General features: G+C 38.0%; 1 protein-coding gene across 1 annotated transcript in view; it reads right to left on the bottom strand.

Annotated features, from left to right (window-relative positions):
• Positions 1-25,774, bottom strand: part of LRRC72 (leucine rich repeat containing 72) — a 47,555-nt gene that overhangs the window by 11,051 nt on the left and 10,730 nt on the right. The window contains exons 4-7 of the mRNA XM_061197727.1: positions 18,179-18,260; positions 16,970-17,080; positions 9,206-9,295; positions 8,109-8,261 (exon numbers count right to left, since the gene is read on the bottom strand). Coding sequence (XP_061053710.1) covers positions 8,109-8,261; positions 9,206-9,295; positions 16,970-17,080; positions 18,179-18,260 — 436 coding nt within the window. The remainder of the gene's footprint in view (positions 1-8,108; positions 8,262-9,205; positions 9,296-16,969; positions 17,081-18,178; positions 18,261-25,774) is intronic.

Raw genomic sequence — 25,774 nt, forward strand, 5'->3', positions numbered from 1 at the left:
AGGGGATAAAGGGACACGTTGAATTATACTTTGTGGAAACAATCATACAAGTTGAGGCATTCCATAATGTAACTGGCCTGGTCCCTACAAAAAGCCATGGAAAAAATTTAAGACTATTTTAAATTAAAAGAGTAATCTGCCACAGCAACCAAATGTAATCGTGAACCGTGACTGGATTCTTGTTTGAAAAAGCAGCTGAGAGACCTTCAAGATGGCGGAAGAGTAAAACGTGAAGATCACCTTCCTCCCCACAAATACATCAGAAATACATCTACACGTAGAACAGCTCCTACAGAACACCCACTGAACGCTGGCAGAAGACGTCAGACCTCCCAAAAGGCAAGAAACTCCCCACGTACCTGGGTAGGGCAAAAGAACAAAGAAAAAACAGAGACAAAAGAATAGGGACGGCATCTGCACCAGTGGGAGGGAGCTGTGAAAGAGGAAAGGTTTCCACACACTAGGAAGGCCCTTCGCGGGCAGAGACTGCGGGAGGCGGAGGGGGGGAGCTTCGGAGCCACGGAGGAGAGTGCAGCCACAGGGGTGCAGAGGGCAAAGCGAAGACATTCCCGCATGGAGGATCGGCGCCGAGCAGCACTCACCAGCCCGAGAGGCTTGTCTGCTCACCCGCCGGGGCGGGCGGGGGCTGGGAGCTGAGGCTCGGGCTTTGGTCGGATCGCAGGGAGAGGACTGGGGTTGGCGGCGTGAACACAGCCTGAAGGGGGCTAGTGCGCCACAGCTAGCCGGGAGGGAGTCCAGGAAAAAGTCTGCAGCTGCCGAAGAGACAAGAGACTTTTTCTTGCCTCTTTGTTTCCTGGTGCGCGAGGAGAGGGGATTAAGAGCGCCGCTTAAAGGAGCTCCAGAGACTGGCGCGAGCCGTGGCTATCAGCGTGGACCCCATAGATGGATGTGCGATGCTAAGGCTGCTGCTGCTGCCACCAAGAAGCCTGTGTGCAAGCACAGGTCACTCTCCACACCGCCCCTCCCGGTAGCCTGGGCAGCCCGCCACTGCCAGGGTCCCGTGATCCAGGGACAACTTCCCCGGGAGAACACACGGCGCACCTCAGGCTGGTGCAACGTCACACAGGCCTCTGCCAGAGCCCCCGAATCAGCTCCTCCTTTAACCCCGTCCCGTCTGAGCGAACAACAGATGCCCTCAGGCGACCTACACGCAGAGGCGGGTCCAAATCGAAAGCTGAACCCTGGGAGCTGTGCGAACAAAGAAGAGAAAGGGAAATCTCTCCCAGCAGCCTCAGGAGCAGCGGATTAAATCTCCACAATCAACTTGATGTACCCTGCATCTGTGGAATACCTGACTAGACAACAAATCGTCCCAAAATTGAGGTGGTGGACTTAGGGAGCAACAATATATTATTTTCTTTCTCTCTTTTTGTGAGTGTGTATGTGTATGCTTCTGTGTGTCATTTTGTCTGTACAGCTTTGCATTTACCATTTGTCCTAGGGTTCTGTCTGTCCGTTTGGGGATTTTGTTTTTTTTTAGTATAATTTTTAGTGCTTGTTATCATTGGGGGATTTGTTTTTTGGTATGGTTGCTCTCTTCTTTCTTTCTTTCTTTTTCTTCTTTTTATTACTTTTTAATTTTTTTATTTTTAATAATTATTTTTTATTTTAATAACTTTATTTTATTTTATTATTACTTTTTTCTTCCTTTTTTTTTTCTCCATTTCCTTCTGAGCCGTATGGCTGACAGGGTCTCGGTGCTCCAGCTGGGGGTCAGGCCTGTGCCTCTGACGTGGGAGAGCCGAGTTCAGGACACTGGACCACCAGAGACCTCCCAGCTCCACGTAATATCAAATGGCAAAAGCTCTCCCAGAGATCTTCATCTCAACGCTAAGACCCAGCTCCACTCAACAACCAGCAAGCTACAGTGCTGGACACCCTATGCCAAACAACCAGCAAGAAAGGAACACAACCCCACCCATTAGCAAAGAGGCTGCCTAAAATCATAATAAGGTCACAGACACACCAAAACACACCACTGGACGTGGTCCTGCCCACCAGAAAGACAAGATCCAGCCTCATCCACCAGAACACAGGCACTAGTCCCCTCCACCAGGAAGCCTACACAACTCACTGAACCAACCTTAGACACTGGGTGCAGACACCAAAAACAACAGGAACTACAAACCTGCAGCCTGCGAAAAGGAGACCCCAAACACAGTAAGTTAAGCAAAATGAGAACACAGAGAAACACATAGCAAATGAAGTAGCAAGGTAAAAACCCACCAGACCTAACAAATGAAGAGGAAATAGGCAGTCTACCTGAAAAACAATTCAGAGTAATGATAGTAAAGATGATCCAAAATCTTGGAAATAGAACGGAGAAAATACAAGAAACGTTTAACAAGGACCTAGAAGAACTAAAGAGCAAATAAACAACGATGAACAACAATAAATGAAATTTAAAATTCTCTAGAAGGAATCAATAGCAGAATAACTGAGGCAGAAGAACGGATAAGTGACCTGGAAGATAAAATGGTGGAAATAACTACCCCAGAGCAGAATAAAGAAAAAAGAATGAAAAGAAGTGAGGACAGTCTCAGAGACCACTGGGACAACATTAAACGCACCAACATTCGAACTATAGGGGTCCGAGAAGAAGAAGAGAAAAAGAAAGGGACTGAGAAAATATTTGAAGAGATTATAGTTGAAAACTTCCATAATATGGGAAAAGAAATAGTCAATCAAGTCCAGGAAGTGCAGAGAGTCCCATACAGGATAAATCCAAGGAGAAACATGCCAAGACACATATTAATCAAACTATCAAAAATTAAACACAAAGAAAAAATTATTAAAAGCAGCAAGGGAAAAACAACAAATAACATACAAGGGCATCCCCATAAGGTTAACAGCTGATCTTTCAGCAGAAACTCTGCAATCCAGAAGGGACTGGCAGGACATATTTAAAGTGATGAAAGGGAAAAACCTACAACCAAGATTACTCTACTCAGCAAGCATCTCATTCAGATTTGACACAGAAATTAAAACCTTTACAGACAAGCAAAAGCTAAGAGAACTCAGTACCAGCAAACCAGCTTTACAACAAATGCTAAAGGAACTTCTCCAGGCAGGAAACACAAGAGAAGGAAAAGACCTACAATAACAAACCCAAAACAATTAAGAAAATGGTAATAGGAACATACATATCAATAAGAACCTTGAATGTAAATGGATTAAATGCTCAAACCAAAAGACATAGACTGGCTAAATGGATAAAAAACAAGACCCGTATATATGCTGTCTACAAGAGACCCACTTCTGAGTTAGGGACACATACAGACTGAAAGTGAGGGGATGGAAAAAGATAATCCATGCAAATGGAAATCAAAAGAAAGCTGGAGTAGCAATTCTCATATCAGACAAAATAGACTGTAAAATAGAGACTATTACAAGAGACAAAGAAGGACACTACATAATGATCAAGGGATCAATCCAAGAAGAAGATATAACAATTGTAAATATTTATGCACCCAAAATAGGAGCACCTCAGTGCATAAGGCAAATGGTAACAGCCATAAAAGGGGAAATTGACAGTAACAGAAGAATCATAGCAGGGGACTTTAACACCCCACTTTCACCAATGGACAGATCATCCAAAATGAAAATAAATAAGGAAACGCAGCTTTAAATGATACACTAAACAAGATGGACTTAACTGATATTTATAGGACATTCCATCCATAAACAACAGAATACACTTTCTTCTCAAGTGCTCATGGAACATTCTCTAGGATAGATCATGTCTTGGGTCACAAATCAAGCCTTGCTAAATTTAAGAAAATTGAAATCATATCAAGTATCTTTTCCGACCACAACGTTATGAGACTAGATATCAATTACAGGAAAAAAAAATCTGTAAAAAATACAAACACATGGAGGCTAACAATACACTACCTAATAACCAAGAGGTCACTGTAGAAATCAAAGAGGAAATCAAAAAATACCTAGGAACAAATGACAATGAAAACACGACAACCCAAAACCTATGGGTTGCAACAAAAGCAGTTCTAAGAGAGAAGATTATAGCAATACAATCCTACCTCAAGAAACAAACATCTCAAATAAACAACCTAACCTTACACCTAAAGCAATTAGAGAAAGAAGAACAAAAAAACCCCAAAGTTAGCAGAAAGAAAGAAATCATAAAGATCAGATCAGAAATAAATGAAAAAGAAATGAAGGAAACAATAGCAAAGATCAATAAAACCAAAAGCTGGTTCTTTGAGAAGATAAACAAAATTGATAAACCATTAGCCAGACTTATCAAGAAAAAAAGGGAGAAGACTCAAATCAATAGAATTAGAAATGAAGAAGGAGAAGTAACAACTGACACTGCAGATATACAAAGAATCATGAGAGATTACTACAAGCAACTATATGCCAATAAAATGGACAACCTGGAAGAAATGGACAAATTCTTAGAAAAGCACAACCTTCTGAGACTAAACCAGGAAGAAAGAGAAAATATAAACAGACCAATCACAAGCTCTGAAATTGAGACTGTGATTAAAAATCTTCCAGCAAACAAAAGCCCAGGACCAGATGGCTTCACAGGTGAATTCTATCAAACATTTAGAGAAGAGTTAACACCTATCCTTCTCAAACTCTTCCAAAATATTGCAGAGGGAGGAACACTCCCAAACTCATTCTACAAGGCCACCATCACCCTGATACCAAAACCAGACAAAGATGTTGCAAAGAAAGAAAACTACAGGCCAATATCACTGATGAACATAGATGCAAAAATCCTCAACAAAATACTAGCAAACAGAATGCAACAGCATATTAAAAGGATCATACATCATGATCAAGTGGGGTTTATCCCAGGAATGCAAGGATTCTTCAATATACGCAAATCAATCAATGTGATAAACCATATTAACAAATTGAAGGAGAAAAACCATATGATCATCTCAATAGATGCAGAAAAAGCTTTTGACAAAATTCAACACCCATTTATGATAAAAACCCTACAGAAAGTAGGTATAGAGGGAACTTACCTCAACATAATAAAGGCCATATATGACAAACCCACAGCCAACATCGTTCTCAATGCTGAAAAGCTGAAATCATTTCCACTAAGATCAGGAACAAGACAAGGTTGCCCACTCTCACTACTATTATTCAACATAGTTTTGGAAGTTTTAGCCACAGCAATCAGAAAAGAAAAAGAAATAAAAGGAATCCAAATTGGAAAAGAAGAAGTAAAACTGTCACTGTTTGCAGATAACATGATACTATACATAGAGAATCCTAAAGATGCTACCAGAAAACTACTAGAGCTAATCAATGAATTTGGTAAAGTAGCAGGATACAAAATTAATGCACAGAAATCTCTTGCATTCCTATACACTAATGATGAACAATCTGAAAGAGAAATTAAGGAAACACTCCCATTTACCACTGCAACAAAAGGAATAAAATACCTAGGAATAAACCTACCTAAGGAGACAAAAGACCTGTATGTAGAAAACTATAAGACACTGATGAAAGAAATTAAAGATAATACAAACAGATGGAGAGATATACCATGTTCTTGGATTGGAAGAATGAACATTATGAAAATGACTCTACTACCCAAAGCAATCTACAGATTCAATGCAATCCCTATCAAACTACCAATGGCATTTTTCACAGAACTAGAACAAAAAATTTCACAATTTGTATGGAAACACAAAAGACCCCAAATAGCCAAAGCAATCTTGAGAAAGAAAAACGGAGCTGGAGGAATCAGGCTCCCTGACTTCAGACTATACTACAAAGTTATAGTCATCGAGACAGTATAGTACTGGCACAAAAACAGAAATATAGATCAGTGGAACAAGATACAAAGCCCAGAGATAAACCCACAAACATATGGTCACCTTGTGTTTGATAAAGGAGGCAAGAATATACAATGGAGAAAAGACAGCCTCTTCAATAAGTGGTGCTGGGAAAATTGGACAGCTACATGTAAAAGAATGAAATTAGAACACTCCCTAACACTATACACAAAAATAAATTCAAAATGGATTAAAGACCTAAATGTAAGGCCAGGCACTCTAAAACTCTTAGAGGAAAACATAGGCAGAACACTCTGTGACATAAATCACAGCAAGATCCTTTTTGACCCACCTCCTAGAGAAATGGAAATAAAAACAAAAATAAACACATGGGACCTAATGAAGCTTAAAAGCTTTTGCACAGCAATGGAAACCATAAACAAGGTGAAAAGACAACCCTCACAATGGGAGAAAATATTTGCAAATGAAGCAACTGACAAAGGATTAATCTCCAAAATTTACAAGCAGCTCATGCAGCTCAATATCAAAAAAACAAACAACCCAATCCAAAAATGGGCAGAAGACCTAAATAGACATTTCTCCAAAGAAGATACAGAGATTGCCAACAAACACATGAAATGATGCTCAACATCATTAATCATTAGAGAAATGCAAATCAAAACTATAATGAGATATCATCTCACACCGGTCAGAATGGCCATCATCAAAAAATCTACAAACAATAAATGCTGGAGAGGGTGTGGAGAAAAGGGAACCTTCTTGCACTGTTGGTAGGAATGTAAATTGATACAGTCACTATGGAGAACAGTATGGAGGTTCCTTAAAAAACTAAAAATAGAACTACCATATGACCCAGCAATCCCACTACTGGGCATATACCCTGAGAAAACCATAATTCAAAAAGAGTCATGTACCAAAATGTTCATTGCAGCTCTATTTACAATAGCCAGGACATGGAAGCAACTGAAGTGTCCATCAACAGATGAATGGATAAAGAAGATGTGGCACATATATATAATGGAATATTACTCAGCCATAAAAAGAAGTGAAATTGAGTTATTTGTAGTGAGATGGATGGACCTAGAGTCTGTCATACAGAGTGAAGTAAGTCAGAAAGAGAAAAACAAATACAGTATGCTAACACATATATATGGAATCTAAGAAAGAAAAAATAAAAGGTCATGAAGAACCTAGGGGCAAGATGGGAATAAAGGCACAGACCTACCAGAGAATGGACTTGAGGATATGGGGAGGGGGAAGGGTAAGCTGTGACAAGGTGAGAGAGTGGCATGGACATATATACACTACCAAACGTAAAATCGATAGCTAGTGGGAAGCAGCCACATAGCACAGGTAGATCAGCTCGGTGCTTTGTGACCACCTAGAGGGGTGGGATAGGGAGGGTGGGAGGGAGGGAGACGCAAGAGGGAAGAGATATGGGAACATATGTATATGTATAACTGATTCACTTTGTTATAAAGCAGAAACTAACACACCATTGTAAAGCAATTATACTCCAATAAAGATGTTTAAAAAAATAAATAAATAAAATAAAATAAAATTTATAGAATACAGCATCCTAAATGGGTCAAAAATCTAAATTCACTAGGGTATGTTACTAAACCTAATAGCAGGTTTAGCTGTTGTGACCAAATAAACATATTTCTTTAAAAAAAAAAAAACAAGAACTGCAGAACAAAAGATAGATGTATTCTTGAACACTGAAAATATCATTCAACTTTACACTAACCTCGGACACTCTATAGTCTTTGTTGTGTGAGAAAAGTAAACCTCTTTTTACTTAAGTCACTGTAGTTGGATTTCTGTTACATACAAGAAATTAAATTCCAGCTAATGAAACATTACTGAAGATATTCAAGTTATACTTGCATATGATCACCGTCTATGAGAGTACAACAAAATAATGGTGCTTATTTCTGAATGGAGGAATTGCAGATGATCTTTATTTCTTATTAATATTTTTCTATATTATCAAAAACTTATAGCCTTAATTGGTGAAATTATCCAGTGTCAATGGTAATAATAGCAATTGTAGGTTATTCACTGAGCCCTTTATGCTGTGCTAGATACTGGGGTAAGGACTTCAATGTATTATCTCATTGTTATCACATTACCTTATTTAATACACACAAATGAAGATGAAAGTTATATATTTAGGTAGGCTAATAAAATTGGAAAATATTTATTTCACTACATAACTGTTTAGCTTATTGTAAATTGAAGTTATTATTATTATAATTAAATTAACCAAAAGTTTGAGGATTTTCCATTTTTTCTAAATACCTGAAGGTACTCTCTGGGCTGGTTTTTGCTTAAGTGGTGATCTTGGATTCCATGAGGCATCTACTTTTCCTCTGAATGCTATTGATTGAACAATATGAGACTTTTTATGGTTAAAAATCGTAATCATTGATCTTCTTTCTTTTTCTGTAACTTCTGATAAATGCAAAAAGTAATGTTATTATATAACATTATAAATAGATATGCAGAGTGATTCAAAATAGAATTACTTTAAAAAATGGATTTATCCCATGATGTATGTGAACATCCTGTCAAAATTAATTTGTAAAAAGGCTACCAAGTTATTTCCATAATCTTACAAGTGCTCAGTATATGTCCCTCATGTCACAAGGCACAAATCAATCCTATCACATCACATTCTAACACATCACCATGGATGATTGAAATTGCAGCTGTGCTACATCCCTTCTTTTCCTCATGGCTATGAGGAAGAAGAGGAATAAAAATAAGGTTTTAATATATTCTCATTTAGAAGTTACTCAATTATAAGCTATTAAGAATGTTCAAATCTGTAGAAAGGTAAGTAGATAGGTAATAAAGAACTTCTGGGTAAAATAGACCTCAAAAAATATAAAATGTAATGCACTGGGGTTGATTTTTCTTTTTCGTGGCTTATATAAATCAGACATATTAGTTTATCTACAATGTCTAAAAATATATCACATGGAAGTTATTATATATGTTTTAGTATATATATACATACATATGTACAGAATTTCAAAGAATATGACTTTTAGAACTTAAATAGGCCTATGAGACAGTCCAATTGTCTCATTTTTGAAATAAAAAATTAAGGGTGCTGGTGGGGTCAGTGAATTGGCATTCAACACATTACTGTCAAAACTAGAATCAAAAGGAGACATTTCCTCATGCTCAGTTAGATGGCCTTTCCTATAAAGTGGTCAACAGACATGAATTCCTAAACTATAGCAAATTTCATACAGCAAAAATTTCAAAAATCAATAATTGAAAAACTTCCATTTACAAAGACAATTATTGCCAAAAATCATCAGCAGTTTAAACCACTGAGTTATAAGACTGACTCTCAAATATTTCTCTGCAAGAAGAGGTGTTCTTACGATTTCCGTCAAGCAACTCTACTCCTGGAAGGTGGTAGATTGTGTATAAACGGTACAAGTTATATTGGCATAAAGGGTTTTGGTAGAGAGCTGCAAAGAAAGAATCCAAATTAAGATGTCAGGTTTCGAAATCAGTTATATTTATCACTTGATAAAATATGAGAAATTGCAAGATTAATATAGAACATAACAGTTTGTAAAGCTCTGCTTCACAGACCAATGGTTTCACCAAACCCTTACTTATTCATCACAGGACTTCCTTTTCCTATCTGTTAAATTCATTCATTCAACAAATATTTTCGGAGTGCTTACTATCTACTAGGAACTGTGCTAGGTGCTGAGGACATACCTTTGACCCAAATCTGTCACAAATGCGGAAACTTTTAACATGTCCGTAAATCAATCAGTAAAGGAAGAACTCAATATCAGTTCTAGAGGGTTCTTTTTTGTGTGTGGATTTTTTTTTTTTTAATATTTATTTTTGGCTGTGTTGGGTCTTCGTTTCTGTGCGAGGGCTTTCTCTAGTTGCGGCAAGTGGGGGCCACTCTTCATCGCGGTGCGCGGGCCTCTTCACTATCGCGGCCTCTTTTGCTGCGGAGCACAGGCTCCAGACGCGCAGGCTCAGTAGTTGTGGCTCACGGGCCTAGTTGCTCCGTGGCATGTGGGATCTTCCCAGACCAGGGCTCGAACCCATGTCCCCTGCATTAGCAGGCAGATTCTCAACCACTGCGCCACCAGGGAAGCCCCTCTAGAGGGTTCTTGATGCTGCTCTTTATTAAAGTATTTGTTCATTGGTTCTCTTCTTCCAGTCTCAAAGGTCACACGGGTGCCTGAGTGGAGATGGGCAGAGTTGTGGTACACTGTTCTATCATAATTTTCTTCCTCGGCTTCACACCATTGCACCTAGTTCAGAACATATAAATGCCAGTAGCAGCTTCAGATCTCTGCAGGAGTAGAGGTGAAGAGATGCGGGTTTTGCATCTCATCTACCTCTGGCCAGGCACAGGGGACTCGGATTTCCTTGTGCGCAGGTGCTAGGATACTTAAGGAACCATGCTCCCTAATACAGGCTGGAGGTGGGTGGCATGCTGATGCGGAAGAGCTCCAGGCGCTTCTGACAAGACATCCCTTAGGCATCAGCATGTAGCTACATTTTTAAAAATCTTCAGCTGGAAGTTGTATTTTATTTCCATGGAAAAGGTACTTTCCCTATTCTTCTTTAGATCATATTAAACAGGGTTATTTCAATACAATGTGAAATAAAACTCTTATAATTTCCACTTGGATATCTTTAGCTATTGAATTCCACCTACACGTAATTTCTAGAAAATACTCCTGGACAAGACATCTAGTGAGGAGAACCACTAGATGGCAGTAGCAGAAAGAGCTCCAGCTAGTGTAAAAAAACACCACTCAACAAAATGAGGCTCATTCAACGTACATTTAAATCTAGGAGTACTGCTGTAGCATTTGACTAATTATAAAATACAAAGAGGTCTGATAAAAGCATGAAAGTATTAAGCATTAGAAACCCAGAAAAAAACTGATTAATATTTATAAAGAAGAGTTTGCAACATAAAGAAGAGGGGGTCAAGGGGGATGCTTGAAAGACAACAAACTAGATAAAAACTGAAGAAGTTAATCATCTGAATGTTTTCTCTGCAGGTAATAAAACATTCTGATACTTGTTGTATAAACACAAACTTTTCTGGCTAATAAAATCGTTATAGGTAGCTATTCCCTGTGGAAAACATGAGCTTTAGAGGGACTTAAAGCAGGCAATGGAAGACACCTGGTGCATAATAAACAAAAGTTATAAGAGGAAAGGCATAAAAGAAAATGTAGAGCCAGGGGCAACAAGAAAATTTAAAAGAAAGGAAATATGTATGTATTGGGGGAAATGAGAGGAAAAATGAAATGGATATTTTTCAAAATTTCTTAAGTGACAAAACTGGTTTGAATTTTAATCTCAAAAGCGAAGGAATTTAAAGTGGTAGCAAATAATTATAACTACAGGACAGGGAATAGAACGGATGTATATTAAACCAGTAATAAGGACAGATTTAAAAAGATCCACAGGGATCATACATTGTAGTTTGACCCAGACAAAGAAGAAAAAAGGTCACCCTTCAAGGATATAAAAGCAAAACACAATTGTTTTTAATGAGAGTTTAGGAGGGAGAAAAATTCACAGATGCTTTAGTGCAGAAGTCTGCTCTGTGGTTACTGTCTTGGAGAATAACATCTGACACCTCATAACACTATCCTACATTATAGCAGCTGGGAGTAGAGTCTGCCTTTGCATATGATGTTAATGGAAAATGTACCAACATCTTTCAATGATGTTTACTTTTAGGATACACTTCATATTCTCTTTTCCCTCTGAGAACACTACTATTTAATTTCTTTTCTTGGTTTTTCTTCCTAGTGCTTAAATAACTGCTTTATGTAAATTTTAAAACTTCTGGCTTCAGCTAAACAAATCACCAAATTTGGATTTACTACTATTACACTACTTATTAAAAAGGTGTCATAATACTAAAAACTTGATGCACTTATTGTGGTTCAACATTCATCTCCTCATAAAATAAAATCTAAATGACAGCAAGTCAGAAAACTGGGCTATTAAGCCTAGTCTCTGACTAAATTAACTTAAAAAAATAATTAGAATTAAATAATTTTAAAAGAATTTCATTTTTATTATTCTTCACTTTTTTTCTTACTCTTAAATGTTAGAAGGAAGCAATCTTATTTTTAATTCTCTTTTTTCCCCTCTATACTGTTAAGCATTTAACATTTTGGATTTATGAGTTTTGGATTGATGCTACTAAAATTACCATAAATAAAGTTTCTAAGATATGATATTGGTTTCCTGTGTCTGAAAGTTCTGAAAACCTTCTATGATGTATGGGTACATTCCTTTAGAAACTATGAAGCGAAATTGTTTACACTTTCACTTTCAATAGGTTAATACTATTTAATCCACCTTCCCTCTAGGCTACTTATAGAGTACACCTCGGTGGCGCCAGCACTGTCTTGCTTATCTTAATTTGGGATTCTGAGTCTAAGCAGTTTACATTTACCCAATAATATAGCAAAATGTTTCTACTACCTTACTGCACAAGCTTGAGTTACATGAGTCACATGTGTGAAGCTACTTCTTATTGAAACAGAAGAGGAAAAAAAAAAGTCATCTAAATAATTGGCTCCAGTTAATTTTTTTTTAACTTTTAAGGTAAAATTAAAAATCACCATTTAAATGAACCTGAATGTTTTTTAGACCACCTTTGAAGAAAGTTGATGTAATTAATAATGTACCAACATATCCATTTTAATAGATGGGGAAATGATGTAGAGAAGTTAAAAGCAGTTCCATCTGTGCCCATACAGAACAGCCTGTGGAAGGAAGCTCAACTGTCAATGATCAGACAGAGGTTCTGGCTCAAGGTTACTTAGTAAGGTCAGCATCTCCATTGTTACCATCTCATTTTAACTAAAATTTCTGGGCCACAGCATACCACATGATTGTACTGAATATGGAAATGATCCCTGATTTTTAAAAGCCAAACTTGGACTAAAGCAAGGGTTAGGAGAGTGAGGGATGCTGTTTCGAGACAAACAGCAGTGAAAGACCCAGTTGGCTCTTTTTATTGAGTGGACTGTTCTATTATGTTGTTTGGGAGGAGTGGTCCCACCTTGAGGGGCATTTCAGGGTAAAGAGTCTCAAATGAAGAGACCACTGAGACCATAGTCCCACGCTGACCTCTCAGCATCCCTCTTCACTCCCTGGCTATTTGCCATCAGCAGTGGACTGCGGCCAAATGAGGAAAGGCAGGACGTGCTTAAGAGCAGAATCTGTAAAAAATGGAGACCTTCTCTTTGAAAGGGGCACTTCCTGTCTCCAAGGGTGAATCCTTAAGTCTCTGCTAGGAAGCAAGTCTTAACAATTATGGAATGTAGGAGTTCAAGTATACTTTCCAATACTGGAGCTTAATGCAACACAGAGAAAATTTGAGAAAAATGAGGAGACTAAAGATTTAGGAACAGGAGAATGGGTTAAGTATTTTGTTGCTGTTGTCGGTGGTGTTTTTTCTCTCTGTGCTGGGAAAGAGGCAGGGAGACTGAAGGTTAGTGAAAGTCCGCAGCCACGAAGCAAATCTTTGACACATGCGGATTTAGAAAGAGTTTGGAGGAGGGAAGGGAAGAGGAAAATGGAGCCAGAGGGGGAGGGTGTGGAAAGGTAGACTGCCTGGAGAGAAAAGGTGTGGCCCTCCTGCCTCAGCCTGGAAGTCAGGAATTCCAGTTTGTAGGCCCTCACACTCTGCAGCTGGTTTTAGGCCTCCCTGAAGCTCCCAGCCTTGTGTATACTGGGTAATCTCCTGGCAGTTCTCCTCATTGCCAGTGGAGGGTGCAATGCTGAAATGGATTAGAGGTTTACCCTCCAGGCTATTTTCTCACCCTCTAAAGAATTGTAATTGAAGTGGAATAATAATAATAATATTTTAGCATTTTATACAGTTTTACAACTTGAAAAGAAAATTTTTAACACTTGAAAATACATGGGGGACTTCCCTGGTGGTGCAGTGGTTAAGAATCCGCCTGCCAATGCAGGGGACAGGGTTCGAGCCCTGGTCTGGGAAGATCCCACATGCCACGGAGCAACTAAGCCCATGCGCCACAACTACTGAGCCTGAGCTCTAGAGCCTGTGAGCCACAACTACTGAGCCCGTGTGCCACAACTACTGAAGCCCGTGCGCCTAGAGCCCGTGTTCCACAACAAGAGAAGCCACCACAATGAATAGCCCACGTACCGCAACAAAGAGTAGCCCCCGCTCGCCGCAACTAGAGAAAGCCCGCGCGCAGCAATGAAGACCCAACACAGCCAAAATTAAATAAATAAATTAATAAATTTATTTTTTTAAAAAAATACATGGATTTCTTATTGTAGTTAATGAGCTGAATCTAATCTGTGATTGCAAAGGAGGTTCATAGGAACTTAATCAGGGGACATTACTGCACAATATAATTAGTAGCTAGTAAATGCCAACATTTTTTTCTTAATTTTTTTAAATTTATTTTTGGCTGCGTTGCGTCTTCGTTGCTGCGCACAGACTTTCTCTAGTTGCGGCGAGCAGGGGCTACTCTTTGCTGTGGCTTCTCATTGTGGAGCACGGGCTCTAGGCCTGCAGGCTTCAGTATTTGTGGCACGTGGGCTCAGTATTTGTGGCTCGTGGGCTTAGTTGCTCTGCAGCATGTGGGATCTTCCTGGACCAGGGCTCGAACCCGTGTCCCCTGCATTGGCAGGAGGATTCCCACCCACTGCGCCACCAGGGAAGTCCGCCAACATTTTTTTTGTATAATATCTTTAACCAAAATAGGGCAAGGGTTCAAACTGTGCATATTTGCTACCAAAAATTTTCAGAAAATGCTTTTTTTTGGGTAACCTGACACAGCATTTTCTCCATTTCAAAAAATGATCCCTCTACAAGATTCTCAGTTGGAACAATTTATAGTCACTATGATTTTAAGTAGAGGTCATTTAAAATGTTGTGACAGGAAATGATATGGACCTTATACTACCAGGCTGACCTAACAGCCTTTCAGAGAACTAGAAAAGGCACTCTTGCACCCCACCTCAGGGCTGACACCATTCTGCGTCCACATACACGGCTGGTAAGGCAGGCAGGGGCTGAATTTCAGACTCCACTTACCCCGCCACCCGCCGCCAGGCACTTTTGTTTAAGGCATAACCCTGTTGACTATGATGGGGCAACCTTGATTGCTAACCTCCAAATCTTGCATTGTAAAATAAGCTTGCTTAAATTATTCAGTTCTTACATTTAGCAAATTGTCCAATTAGTTTTGCATCGAGCCCCCTCAGTTCTGTAAGAAATATTTAGGCTGAGAGTTACAAAACCGTAAGCTCCATAAAGGTCTAGATAGGGTCTTTCTTGTTTACTTTTGTGTCTCCATCTAGTAGTGTCCTTAGTGAATGCATGATAAATATTTATTGAATGAATGAATGATAAACAAAAGAAACAAGGCATGAGTTTAAGTTTCAACATTCCTTAGTAGTCTGGTTAAAGCTCTGAGCCCTGCATTTCTACCATTAAAGAGGGAATAATTCTAATCACATCATTGGATTGCTATGAAGATTTAAATGAGAATATAATAAGAAAGCATATTCTCAACATTCAAACATGTTGTTATTATAATTATTATTCAAAATGTCAGTTTTTTAAAAATCTATTTACCAATCAGCAGAATTTCTAGACTGTGTGCATCTTAATTCATTATCTAATTTACATAAACCATAATAAAACAATTTTTTGTTGTTACTCCTTCAAACCAATTAATGCTTTACAGAGTTAGCTTAATATTTGAACCAATCCTGAGAGGTAGTTATTAGCCCATTTTACAGAAAAATGAAGGTAAGAGAGAGTTCAAGGTCTAGCATAACCAGTCTTTTAATCATTTAAAGACATTTGAAGTATTTGTTCAGCACAGAAGGGCCACATAATTTAAATATGCAGGCCAATCCTGATAAGTCTTTCACAGACCTTATCACATCTCAAAAATGAGCATTGAATTCCTTAGAACTTGGGGTACTTTTAATAGTTGGCTTTAAAGAATCTTACCTATAAGAACTTAAATGATTTCTCCTTAATATAGTAGGTATAACTGATTAACACTCAAAATATTTGAAAATTTCAATAACTCTATGTATTGAGCTGATTAGAAGCTCCACCATCAACACCACTTTACACATATTCAAAACACTATCTTTGGCAATTCTGAGAAATGAATAGAAAATAAATAGGAAAAAAACATCTATTTTATGACCTTGTATAAAGAAGTCTACAAACTCTGAAGTTTGAAAACCCATTCACTGCTCTGAGTCTTTTCCCTTGGTCTACCTAGAACCATTTGTTCTGAATTGCAATCGTGTACCAGTTTATTTACCCTTCGACACTATAAGCTTAAAAACAAACAAACAAACCAAACCACTATAAGCTTATTGAGAGTAGGAACTGTGTATTATTTATTTTTCCAACCCATCTCACACTTTCTTCAAATACTGAGGTCAGTTCCTTGCTGGGTGCGATTCAATATATATGAATTTTTTGCTGTTCACCCAATAGGAAGATTACATTAAAATGTGCTCTTTTTTTAGTGTGGGGGGAGGGAGTGTCAGCTTTACTAATATAATTCACATATCACGTGGTTCACTAATTTTAAGTATACAATTCATGGTTTTTAGTATATTCACAGAATTGTGCAACCATCACCACCTTCAATTTTAGAACATTTTCATCACCCTGAAAAGAAACCCCAGACTGTCACTCCCCAGACCCTCATCCTCCCAGCCCTGGGCAACCACTATTTAAAAACAGTTACCTCTCAGTGTTGCTGTCTCGATAGATGTGCCCATTCTGGACATTTATATAAATAAATGGAATAATATAATATGTGCTAAAACTTCCTTTAGAGGTAAAACCAAAAACACAGATTTAAAATGTACCTCCTCTTTTGTTGCTTTCATCATTTCCATGTGGCATGCCATATCATTTCACAAAATTTTTTTTTTCTACCTGTTGTTCTTTCAAAAATGTGTTTTTAAAAAGAAAAAGGTCTAGTCTTGTTTTCAGGAATATCTAAGTAGTTTTGTTATAAACACTGATCTAATTTAAATTCAAAAAGTGAAGAAATGTCCTGTGTTATCACTATTTTAAGTTATGGCCATATAAAAGTACAAATTAATACTTAGGGTCTTCAGATTTAGCATTCTCTTTAATTCCTTTACTGTTGCCTCAATGTTTGTTAACTCATTGTGGTGCAGCAGGAGTATATGCAACGAATGCAAACTGTGAAGGCCTAAAAAATATTAAAATATTTGTATAAGATTTTAAACATTTTTAATGCTAATTAAACATGCTAACTAAACAAAAGCAAAGAATACATTACATCTGGTGAACGGAGGAATTATTAATAATATGATGAATTATCATTAAGAATACAACAAAGCATAAGAATTCAAATAAGCGACTGTAATTTGGGAATATAGAGCCAATTTCTTTCCACTGTTTTTTTTTTCTGTAGCAATGATTTTGTTTGATTCTGAAGGGGTTATTTTCCTTATCCTTATTTTGTTTTGTTTTGCCAATGTTGCTTAGTTTATAATGCCAATCCAGGAAATAGTTATTCAAATCAATATCTCCCCCAAATTGCTCAACTAAATATTTTCTTTACACAATGGGAAGGCAAATATTCCTATCATTTTATTGATTCTAAATTGCACATTTCCCCACATTTTTAACATAAGTGAAAGTGTGTTGTGTCTTTGCAATAACGACATCATAGTTGAATTGGCAAGATTTCCTTTCTTCATGGATCAAGGAATCATACTGGATCTCAAAATTTATGATATTTCAATTCTGCAACATGTAATACAGAAGAAAAATGTTTTGTACCATACTTCTTTGTATCTCATGATCATAGTATATCATGTACTTTTATACCAGGCTTGAAATTGTCAGTTTAGAGATTGTTGCAGGTACAAAATTAACTCAGAATGAAACAGAAATTTGGCTGGGAAAAATTATAGCCTGTAAAAAATTTAAGACTATTTATGAAGTCATTATTTTTTATTAATGCTCCCAAACATTGTTAAAATTTGCTTCCACAATATCTAGTTTGTGTCCAACTGTGCAGTAGAATGGCAAAATTTCTATGCTAAAAAAAGATTCTTTTACATCTTGAATAAGATACATGACAATATTGAGTTAAAACCATAATCAAACAGTACATCTTAAAATGAAATATACACAAGAACATTAAAAAATAACAGCTTCCATCATATATTTTCAACAGAAATGTTAAAACAGATTATTGCATGCCATGAGCAATACCATAGTTGAAAGTTATTATTTAATTGAAAATCAATTCAATCAAAAGACAAAATTTAAGACATACCTTGTATATCAAATATTTCATTGTTGTTTAGGTATAGTTCTGCCAGACAATAGTTTCTAGTTATAAATGTTATTCCATGGAGCTGAAAACGAGAGTTAGAGAACAATATTCTTTCTACAATAATTACATGTAATTATATATAGATATAAAAATTTAATAAGAACCATAGAAGTTCAACATTTGCTGTTTTTATTAATTATGTGCAACCTTTTGATCTGGGCCGTGAGTTTATGTCTGGATTGTCTTTGAAGATACGTATGATAAAAAGGGTGCTTTTAGCTAACTTAATACTCGAACTTCTCTTACCACGTTTCCACCAAACTCCCTGACAGGTTTTCAAAGCCTCTGGAATCTGGCCTAGTCCTCTTGCTCTCACAACCTTTCCTACATTTCTGTGCCCTATAGTCACATTGGATTTGGCTCCATATATCCACTAATTCACCATCACCTATTATTAAGTGCCTGTTATGTGCCAAGGGATCTCTCCTCCGATAATGCTGAATCGTTTCTGCATCTGTGTATGAGTCACGATTTCTCTTTGCCTGCATGGCTTTTCCTCCTGGTACATTTCTGATTATTCTTAAGGATCTGCCCTAGGCTGGCAAGGCCTACCCAACCATGCCTGAGCAGGCTGCCACAAGAAGTTTCCACTGCTCCAGAGATTTGTTGAGACCGTTCTTTGATCTCTGCATCTCACCGCTGTCTTCTTGCTCTGTTTTGACCCACTTTTTGTTTCTCTAAACTTCCACCTGCTCCAGCACTTTAAGTCAGATCTCCTGAGAGATGGTCTAATTCTGCAGTCAGTGCTCTACCTCCCCTCCCCAAGCTCTACCTCCGAGATTGTCTAACTCTGAATTCTCTTTCTCTATGCCCCAGTCTATGAACCATCTCCTGTTCTCAGGCTCACTGTCCTTCGGGTCAACAGATCTCAGTTTAGCCGAGGACTCTGTAATCTGAATACCCACAGGAGGTCAGTGCTAACAGCCCAACCGGCCACCATCCCCAAGGAGAGGACAAGGCACAGCATAATCCTGTTACTTTACAGCTCATCTTTTTTTTTTTAAAACACTCAGTGTATCTATCTATTTATTTATTTATTTATTTTTTATTTTTAGCTGTGTTGGGTCTTTGTTGCTGCGCACGGGCTTTCTCTAGTTGCAGCGAGCAGGGGCTTCTCATTGTGGTGGCTTCTCTTGTTGCAGAGCACAGGCTCTAGGCGCAGGACTTCAGTAGTTGCGGCACGTGCGCTCAGTAGTTGTGGCCTGCAGGCTCTAGAGCACAGGCTCAGTACTTGTGGCACACAGGCTTAGTTGCTCCGTGGCATGTGGGATCTTCCCGGACCAGGGATCGAACCCGTGTCCCCTGCATTGGCAGGCGGATTCTTAACCACTGCACCACCAGGGAAGCCCTCATCTTTTTTTAAATAAGGTCTTTCCTGACAACCCCCCACGCCCATGAATCTTCCTTTTCTTGTCCACATCCAACACTTCCTATGACTTGTGCAATTACTTGATCACTAGTTTTGTGTCTTCCTTAAGGAAAGAAATGATGTTTCTTCAGTCTGTTATTCTTCCCACCTCTCCATTCTCCTAATGATATGGTGAAGCTGCATCTTACTTTTAAGATTAGATTAGAAATTCGGTGCACTGTAAGAATTGAAAATGGTCAAAACACTCTTGAAAATTCCTCAAATGCACCATTAAAGTACATGATAGGAGTATTTAACTCTAAACTGAATTCAGAAATGTTTCTGTTACCCTGCAAGGAGAATGCCACTACTTTTTAAAAACTATTGACTTTATAACCTCAATAAAATTTGACAGATTTGTTTGAGTTATGAGGATGAGGCATGGTAGAGTCATAACGTGGGGCTGGTATGTTCTAAAAGCAGCACTTAAGTTAAATGTAACAATGCTAACTTTACTGCTTAATACAGGAACTAGCAGGGAGAAGAATCGTATGAAATAGTTATTGATCAAGTGCTTCCTAATTTATATATACAGAAATATATGCTTATGATTGTAAATTAGTTTTACATGTTTATTAAAGCCTATCACAGTAACTATTGTCATCAGTTAAATAGAACTGTTTTGACCTTTGATGGATTGATTCAGGTAGACAGATGCCAACCTATCTGATTTAGTGAGGATTTATTGGAAATTTTACTCATGCCCTCTCGTATCTCAGAAAAGCTATTTTAGATTTGTAATCAAAGTTTGAAAATGGGTTTCTTTAATGAATTTTCTTTAATTTTTTCTTATATTTGTAACAGTCACAAATTATGAAGCTATAAAAGGCACATGTGCTGCTCACCTCATTGTCTCACAGTCTCATCTGTACCTAATTATGTGAGCACTCATGCAGAAGAACCACCAGTAACTGCACTTCAGCTTTGTTAAGTCACAAGAGGAGCCATGTTCCCCCCAGGTAGGAGAGACCATTCAACACAGTGAGGGGTGGGTCCCAGTTGGTTTCCCATCCCTTTCTACTCTTCCTGCTGGCCTCCTGACAGCAACTCACTACCTTCCATCCTTCTCCTCACCACTCCCTGATCTAATGAGAGCCACACCTAACATCAGCCTAGAAAGAGAACACCAGGGCAAACCATGACTTTTTCTTCTCTCTTTTTTCCCAGTTGCCTGCTCGACCACACATTAACAGAACATTCTAATTAGTTGAGGTTTTAATTTCTCTTGCGTTACACATTAACGCAAGAATACTAATAAACTCAACCATTTCATCTTGATTATAGAATAATAATTTTCCCAAGAGCATTAACATCTTTGGACCATGATTATTGGAATTTTAAGATTGTACCATTTGTTGGGGCGAAATGAATGGGAGGAATGTAGTGAAAAGAGATAAAGCCAGATCATGAGAATCTTGGGGAACTAATAAAAGATTTTGTGCAGAGGAGTGTTATTGCCCAGTTTTATTTTGGAAAAAAAAAAAAATGACAGGGAAGAGTACTGTTTAGAGTACTGTTTAGAGTAAGTATAACAGCAAGAGATGAACAAAAATGGTGTTATGCTAATTCAGAAGAATATATGGTCCCAGAGTAGAGTAATAACAGTGGGAGAAGAGCAAAGTAGAGGGAATTGAGAGATAATTCCAAGGCAGAATTCACAGGACTTGAATAGACATTGCAATGTACCAAGTTGTTGAAGTCAAGATCTAGGAATGGGAGTTGGAAGACATGCTGATTGTTCTGACACTCAAACCATTGTTAAAGTAAAATGTTATTATAATTATCCATTTAGGAAAATCTACAGTACTGAGCCTAAGGATTGCCATAGGATTTATATTGAATGTGACATTCCATAAATCATATATGTTAGCTCAGGGCTTAGCACATAGCAAGGGCTCAATAAACGATGGCTATTATTATTTACTATTTAACCATTATTATTTTTTATAGAGCTGGGAGCACTTACATTTAAGGTAAAGCTCTTACAGGTAACCGCTGAGGTACTAGTGGGGAAAATTTTACACCAGCATGAATTTAAAATTAAGGAGGCATTCTTTTAGGGCAGGATTTCTCAACCTTTACAGCTATTGACATTTGGGGCCAGATAATTCTTTGTTGGGGTTGGGGAAGCTGCCCTGTGGATTGTAGTATGGTTGGCAGCATCCCTAGCCTCTATCCACTAGATGCCAGGAAGACACACACCCCAGCTGTGAAAATCAAAAAGGTCTCCAGACATTGCCAAATGTTCCCCTTGTGTGTGGGAGGTGTGGCAGGGGTTGCAAAGTCGCTCCTAGTTGATAACTGCTGGTTCAGAGTCAAGGGGACAGTCATATCTTTTAAGTGCTTATTATGACCCAAGCACTAAGCTAAATGTTTTCACCATTATCTAGTATGATCCTTACAATAGCCCATGTTATTTGTTTTGTTCCCTTATTTACCTAGGAGGAAACTGAGGCTCAGAGAAGTTAAAAAACAACTTTCTCAAGACAACAGAGCAAGGGTTCAAACCCAAGTCTGTCTGACTTGGATCAAAAGTTGGTGTATAGTACATCATACATTATTGTACATTAGTACATTATTTTAGTGTGGAAAATGTTATTATAAATAAGTATTTTGATTATGTTTTAGATGAAGAAGTTTACAAACAATGACCTTGCCAGAATAGGTATTTTTATTTAAATTTAGTTTGTAAAAGCTGTCAACTGTTCAGTTTTTGCTACATGGTAGAAACTCAGATTCCATTTTGGACAGTTGCTTGGTGAGGCATTATATACAGGTTTCTCATCAAATGCTTACTCTAATCTATGACAAATGAAATATACCAAAGTAATGCTAGGTCTTCCAGAAACAGAAGGATACCAGCATTGTGACAACAATATTATGAGCTCATGACTAAACGTCTGTAAAAGAAAAATTTTGAGGTAATGAGCCAAAACACAAATAGATCAAATGTATACAGACCATTTGAAACTGTAGTATGAAATGCAAATCACTTAGATCACTCGTCTGAGCAGACCCAGTTTCTTAGGAAAGCTGGGAAAGATGAACTGACCTAAAATTCCCTCAGTCAGGCTTGCTAAAAGATGAGACAAGGCAGGGAGTCTTCAGAAGTCCTCAGTTAATACGCACCTAAGAGCAGCTGTCTCCCACTAATTACATCAGTGGAGATTAGAAAAAGATGACCCAGAAAGAGAGGAGCTGCAGAACTAGTAGACATCTACGCGGTACAAGGAGAAAGCAAGCCCTTGGAGAGCATAATGAAGGAAGCAGGGCAGCCTGAGCAAACCTAGGAAAGCTGGGGCATTGCATGTCCTCAGAAACAACTTGTACCTATTTAATTTGCTGGTTCAAGGTCAGACCAGAAGCTCCAGTTTTATCATCCACTACATAATAATGGGGAAAAGTGTGCACCCTTCAAGCATGTTAGGCTCCAAACACACCAAACTACATTCATCCTTTGTCTCCCCAAACCACTGCTTTCTCTCATTCCATTCCAGGCAGTTTGCAACCACAATGTCCTCACCAGGAGTACACCCACACCTTCTGCCCTTCCTAATTCTATCACTAGAGCAGGCACCATCACATTTATTTTTATATTCTATCAGTAGCCTAATGCAAGTACAGAATAAACCATATTAGAGAGGATGCTTTTGGCTCCAGGTAACTCCTAAGCTCAACTCAAACTGGCACATAAATTAGAACACTTATTATCTCACATATCAAGGAGTCCAGAGGTTGTGAGAGCTTCAGTCTGAACATCTCAATGCTTCTCTGAGCTCTGCTTTTCTCACAATGTTGGATACATCCACAAGTTGATAGGATGGTTCCTGGCTTACTAGCCAGGCAAGAAAACATCCAGAGGGAACAAGGGACCTCTCTTCTTGTGCTCTTTTTCAGGAATAAGGAAACCTTTCACAGAAGTCTCTCAGTAGCTACCTCCAATATATCTATTACGACAACCGGGTTATGAGCCAATTCATTGACTAGCCACTCACAAGGAAGATGGGATTATCCTGATTGGTTTAAACAGTTCAGGCTCCACCTCTTGGAACTGGGAATGGAGCCACCTACCTGACTAAAAAGAAGTATGTACCAATACCTTAACCCAGATTCTGCTGTATAGGTAAAAGAATAGAATGGATAATGAATGGACAACCAATTATGGTCAGTACATACATCTCAACAAAGTTGTTGATTAAATAAATGAATAAACAAAAAAAGGTGTGTTCATTTTATTTTACTATTTTGTGCCTTAGTTGTTCCTAAATAGAGCGTAGCCTAATATAATGTAAGAACAATGCTGGTCACAAATTTAGATCATTGTTAACAAAACAATACAATTCTAAATATTTGTATTCCTTTGTCAATGTTGATGTTTTTCACCATGATTCTTCATACCATTTCTATTCTGGCATAGTAACTTCTTAGTGGTCCACCTAATATAATCTAGATATTAAAGAAAAGTAATAATCAAAATTTTCCATGTGAATTTTGATGAAGTACTATCATAGGTAATATGCCCATTAGAGTTTTGGATCCTGAATAAGATTTTAATTTTTCATAGAGTGTGAATACTCAGGCAACTTAGCAACCAGTCAATTATTGATCAATAGAAAAACTCACATTAGCTTATTCACTCATCTCCTGACCACTTAAAACTTATTTCGAATATGATATCCTTTCAGGATTATATGGAATAAATGTCTATTTTTAAAGAACAAAGTTAAGTGATGGTTATTTTGGAAATAATATAGTGTGTTGAGCATAAATAACCAAACACAAGAAGAGAATTTAGCCCTTTGTTGCACCCTTTCCCCACCCACCCCTTCCAAAACAAAAGAAAGTACAATAGTTGACAGTGTATGCAATCCCTTCCTATGTGCGTAACGTATCTGTAATTCAACTGTGTGAAAATTCAATGACTGGCTGAAGGTGGGATGGTGTCCACTACAAGAAAGCCAAAAAATATTACAAAATCCCTAATTATACCTCTCCCTTAGGACATATTGCCAACATTTGTATATTCTTTCCTTCAAAATTGAATACTGAACACCACAAGGAACACACATGAAAAGCAAAGATTTGTCACTTTTGCCATGCTTGATGAGTTCCATCTTTTTCTAATCAGAGGTCACACATTGTGACCCAGGATAATTTTTGGCAGGGTATTTAAAAGAGTTTTGAACTTGTATGCCCTTAAGTAGTGTGTGCACTTTCCATTTCAGTTGTTAGCTGCCTGGGCCTTGAATGTATTTGTGTTTGTTCTCCTAGAAATTATTTTAAGCTTATGAAACTTATGCTTGCACTTAATACTAGAAAAACTTTCATTTTCCATTTTCCACTTGGTTAAAAGAACAGACTGAAAATGCAATGTAATATTGAAATACTTTCATAAACATGGATGCTTAAGGATTCAATGCTGTGAATCGGACTATTGCTTGACAAGCAGACTACTACTGAAAACTCAAATTATTATTTTTTAATCAGCTGGTGTTTGAAAGTTTAAATTTAAAATGCTAAGATTGGGTCATCAATTTATAATGAACAAAATACAAGCTGTTGGAACGTCAAACTTTAGAAAGCTGAGAATGACTAACTAACTGTAATGATTGTTTTGGCTTGAATTTTAGTTCAGTCCTGCTCTATGACTTGAAGAGAGCTTGGAGCCCCACTCAGGACTCCACTACAGAGGAGGCACTGCCAGCTAAACCCTAGCCTCTAAGAAAAGCTTCAAGGGCCACACTCAGTGCCCTTGAAAAGCATTCCCTGCAGTTGGGGACCTGTTGGCTTAGTGCCTGGCACTTCCTGAAGATGCTAATGCTAGATCAGCCTGGGTGGCAACTGGGAGGTAATCAATCCTTCTGACAGCAGGACAAAGGTGTGTGAGTTCTGGGAAATACATGCAGGACCATTGGAGGAATGCTGATCTGGGACACTTTACAAAGGATCCTGCCCAAATAGGCAGTTTGCAAAGGCCAGGAGATGCTCAGTTGTAAGTACCACTGGGATACAAGGTGAAGGGAGGTCAGGAGTGGCCAGAGAAGAGGAATTAGAGTTGGAGGAACCTAGCAGGGGAGCTTCTGAATAACCCATTAAGAGAAGTAAACTCTGAACATGTTGACACCAGA

This window comes from Eubalaena glacialis, chromosome 8, assembly GCF_028564815.1.
Source record: "Eubalaena glacialis isolate mEubGla1 chromosome 8, mEubGla1.1.hap2.+ XY, whole genome shotgun sequence".
In the NCBI taxonomy this organism is placed as follows: Eukaryota; Metazoa; Chordata; class Mammalia; order Artiodactyla; family Balaenidae; genus Eubalaena; species Eubalaena glacialis.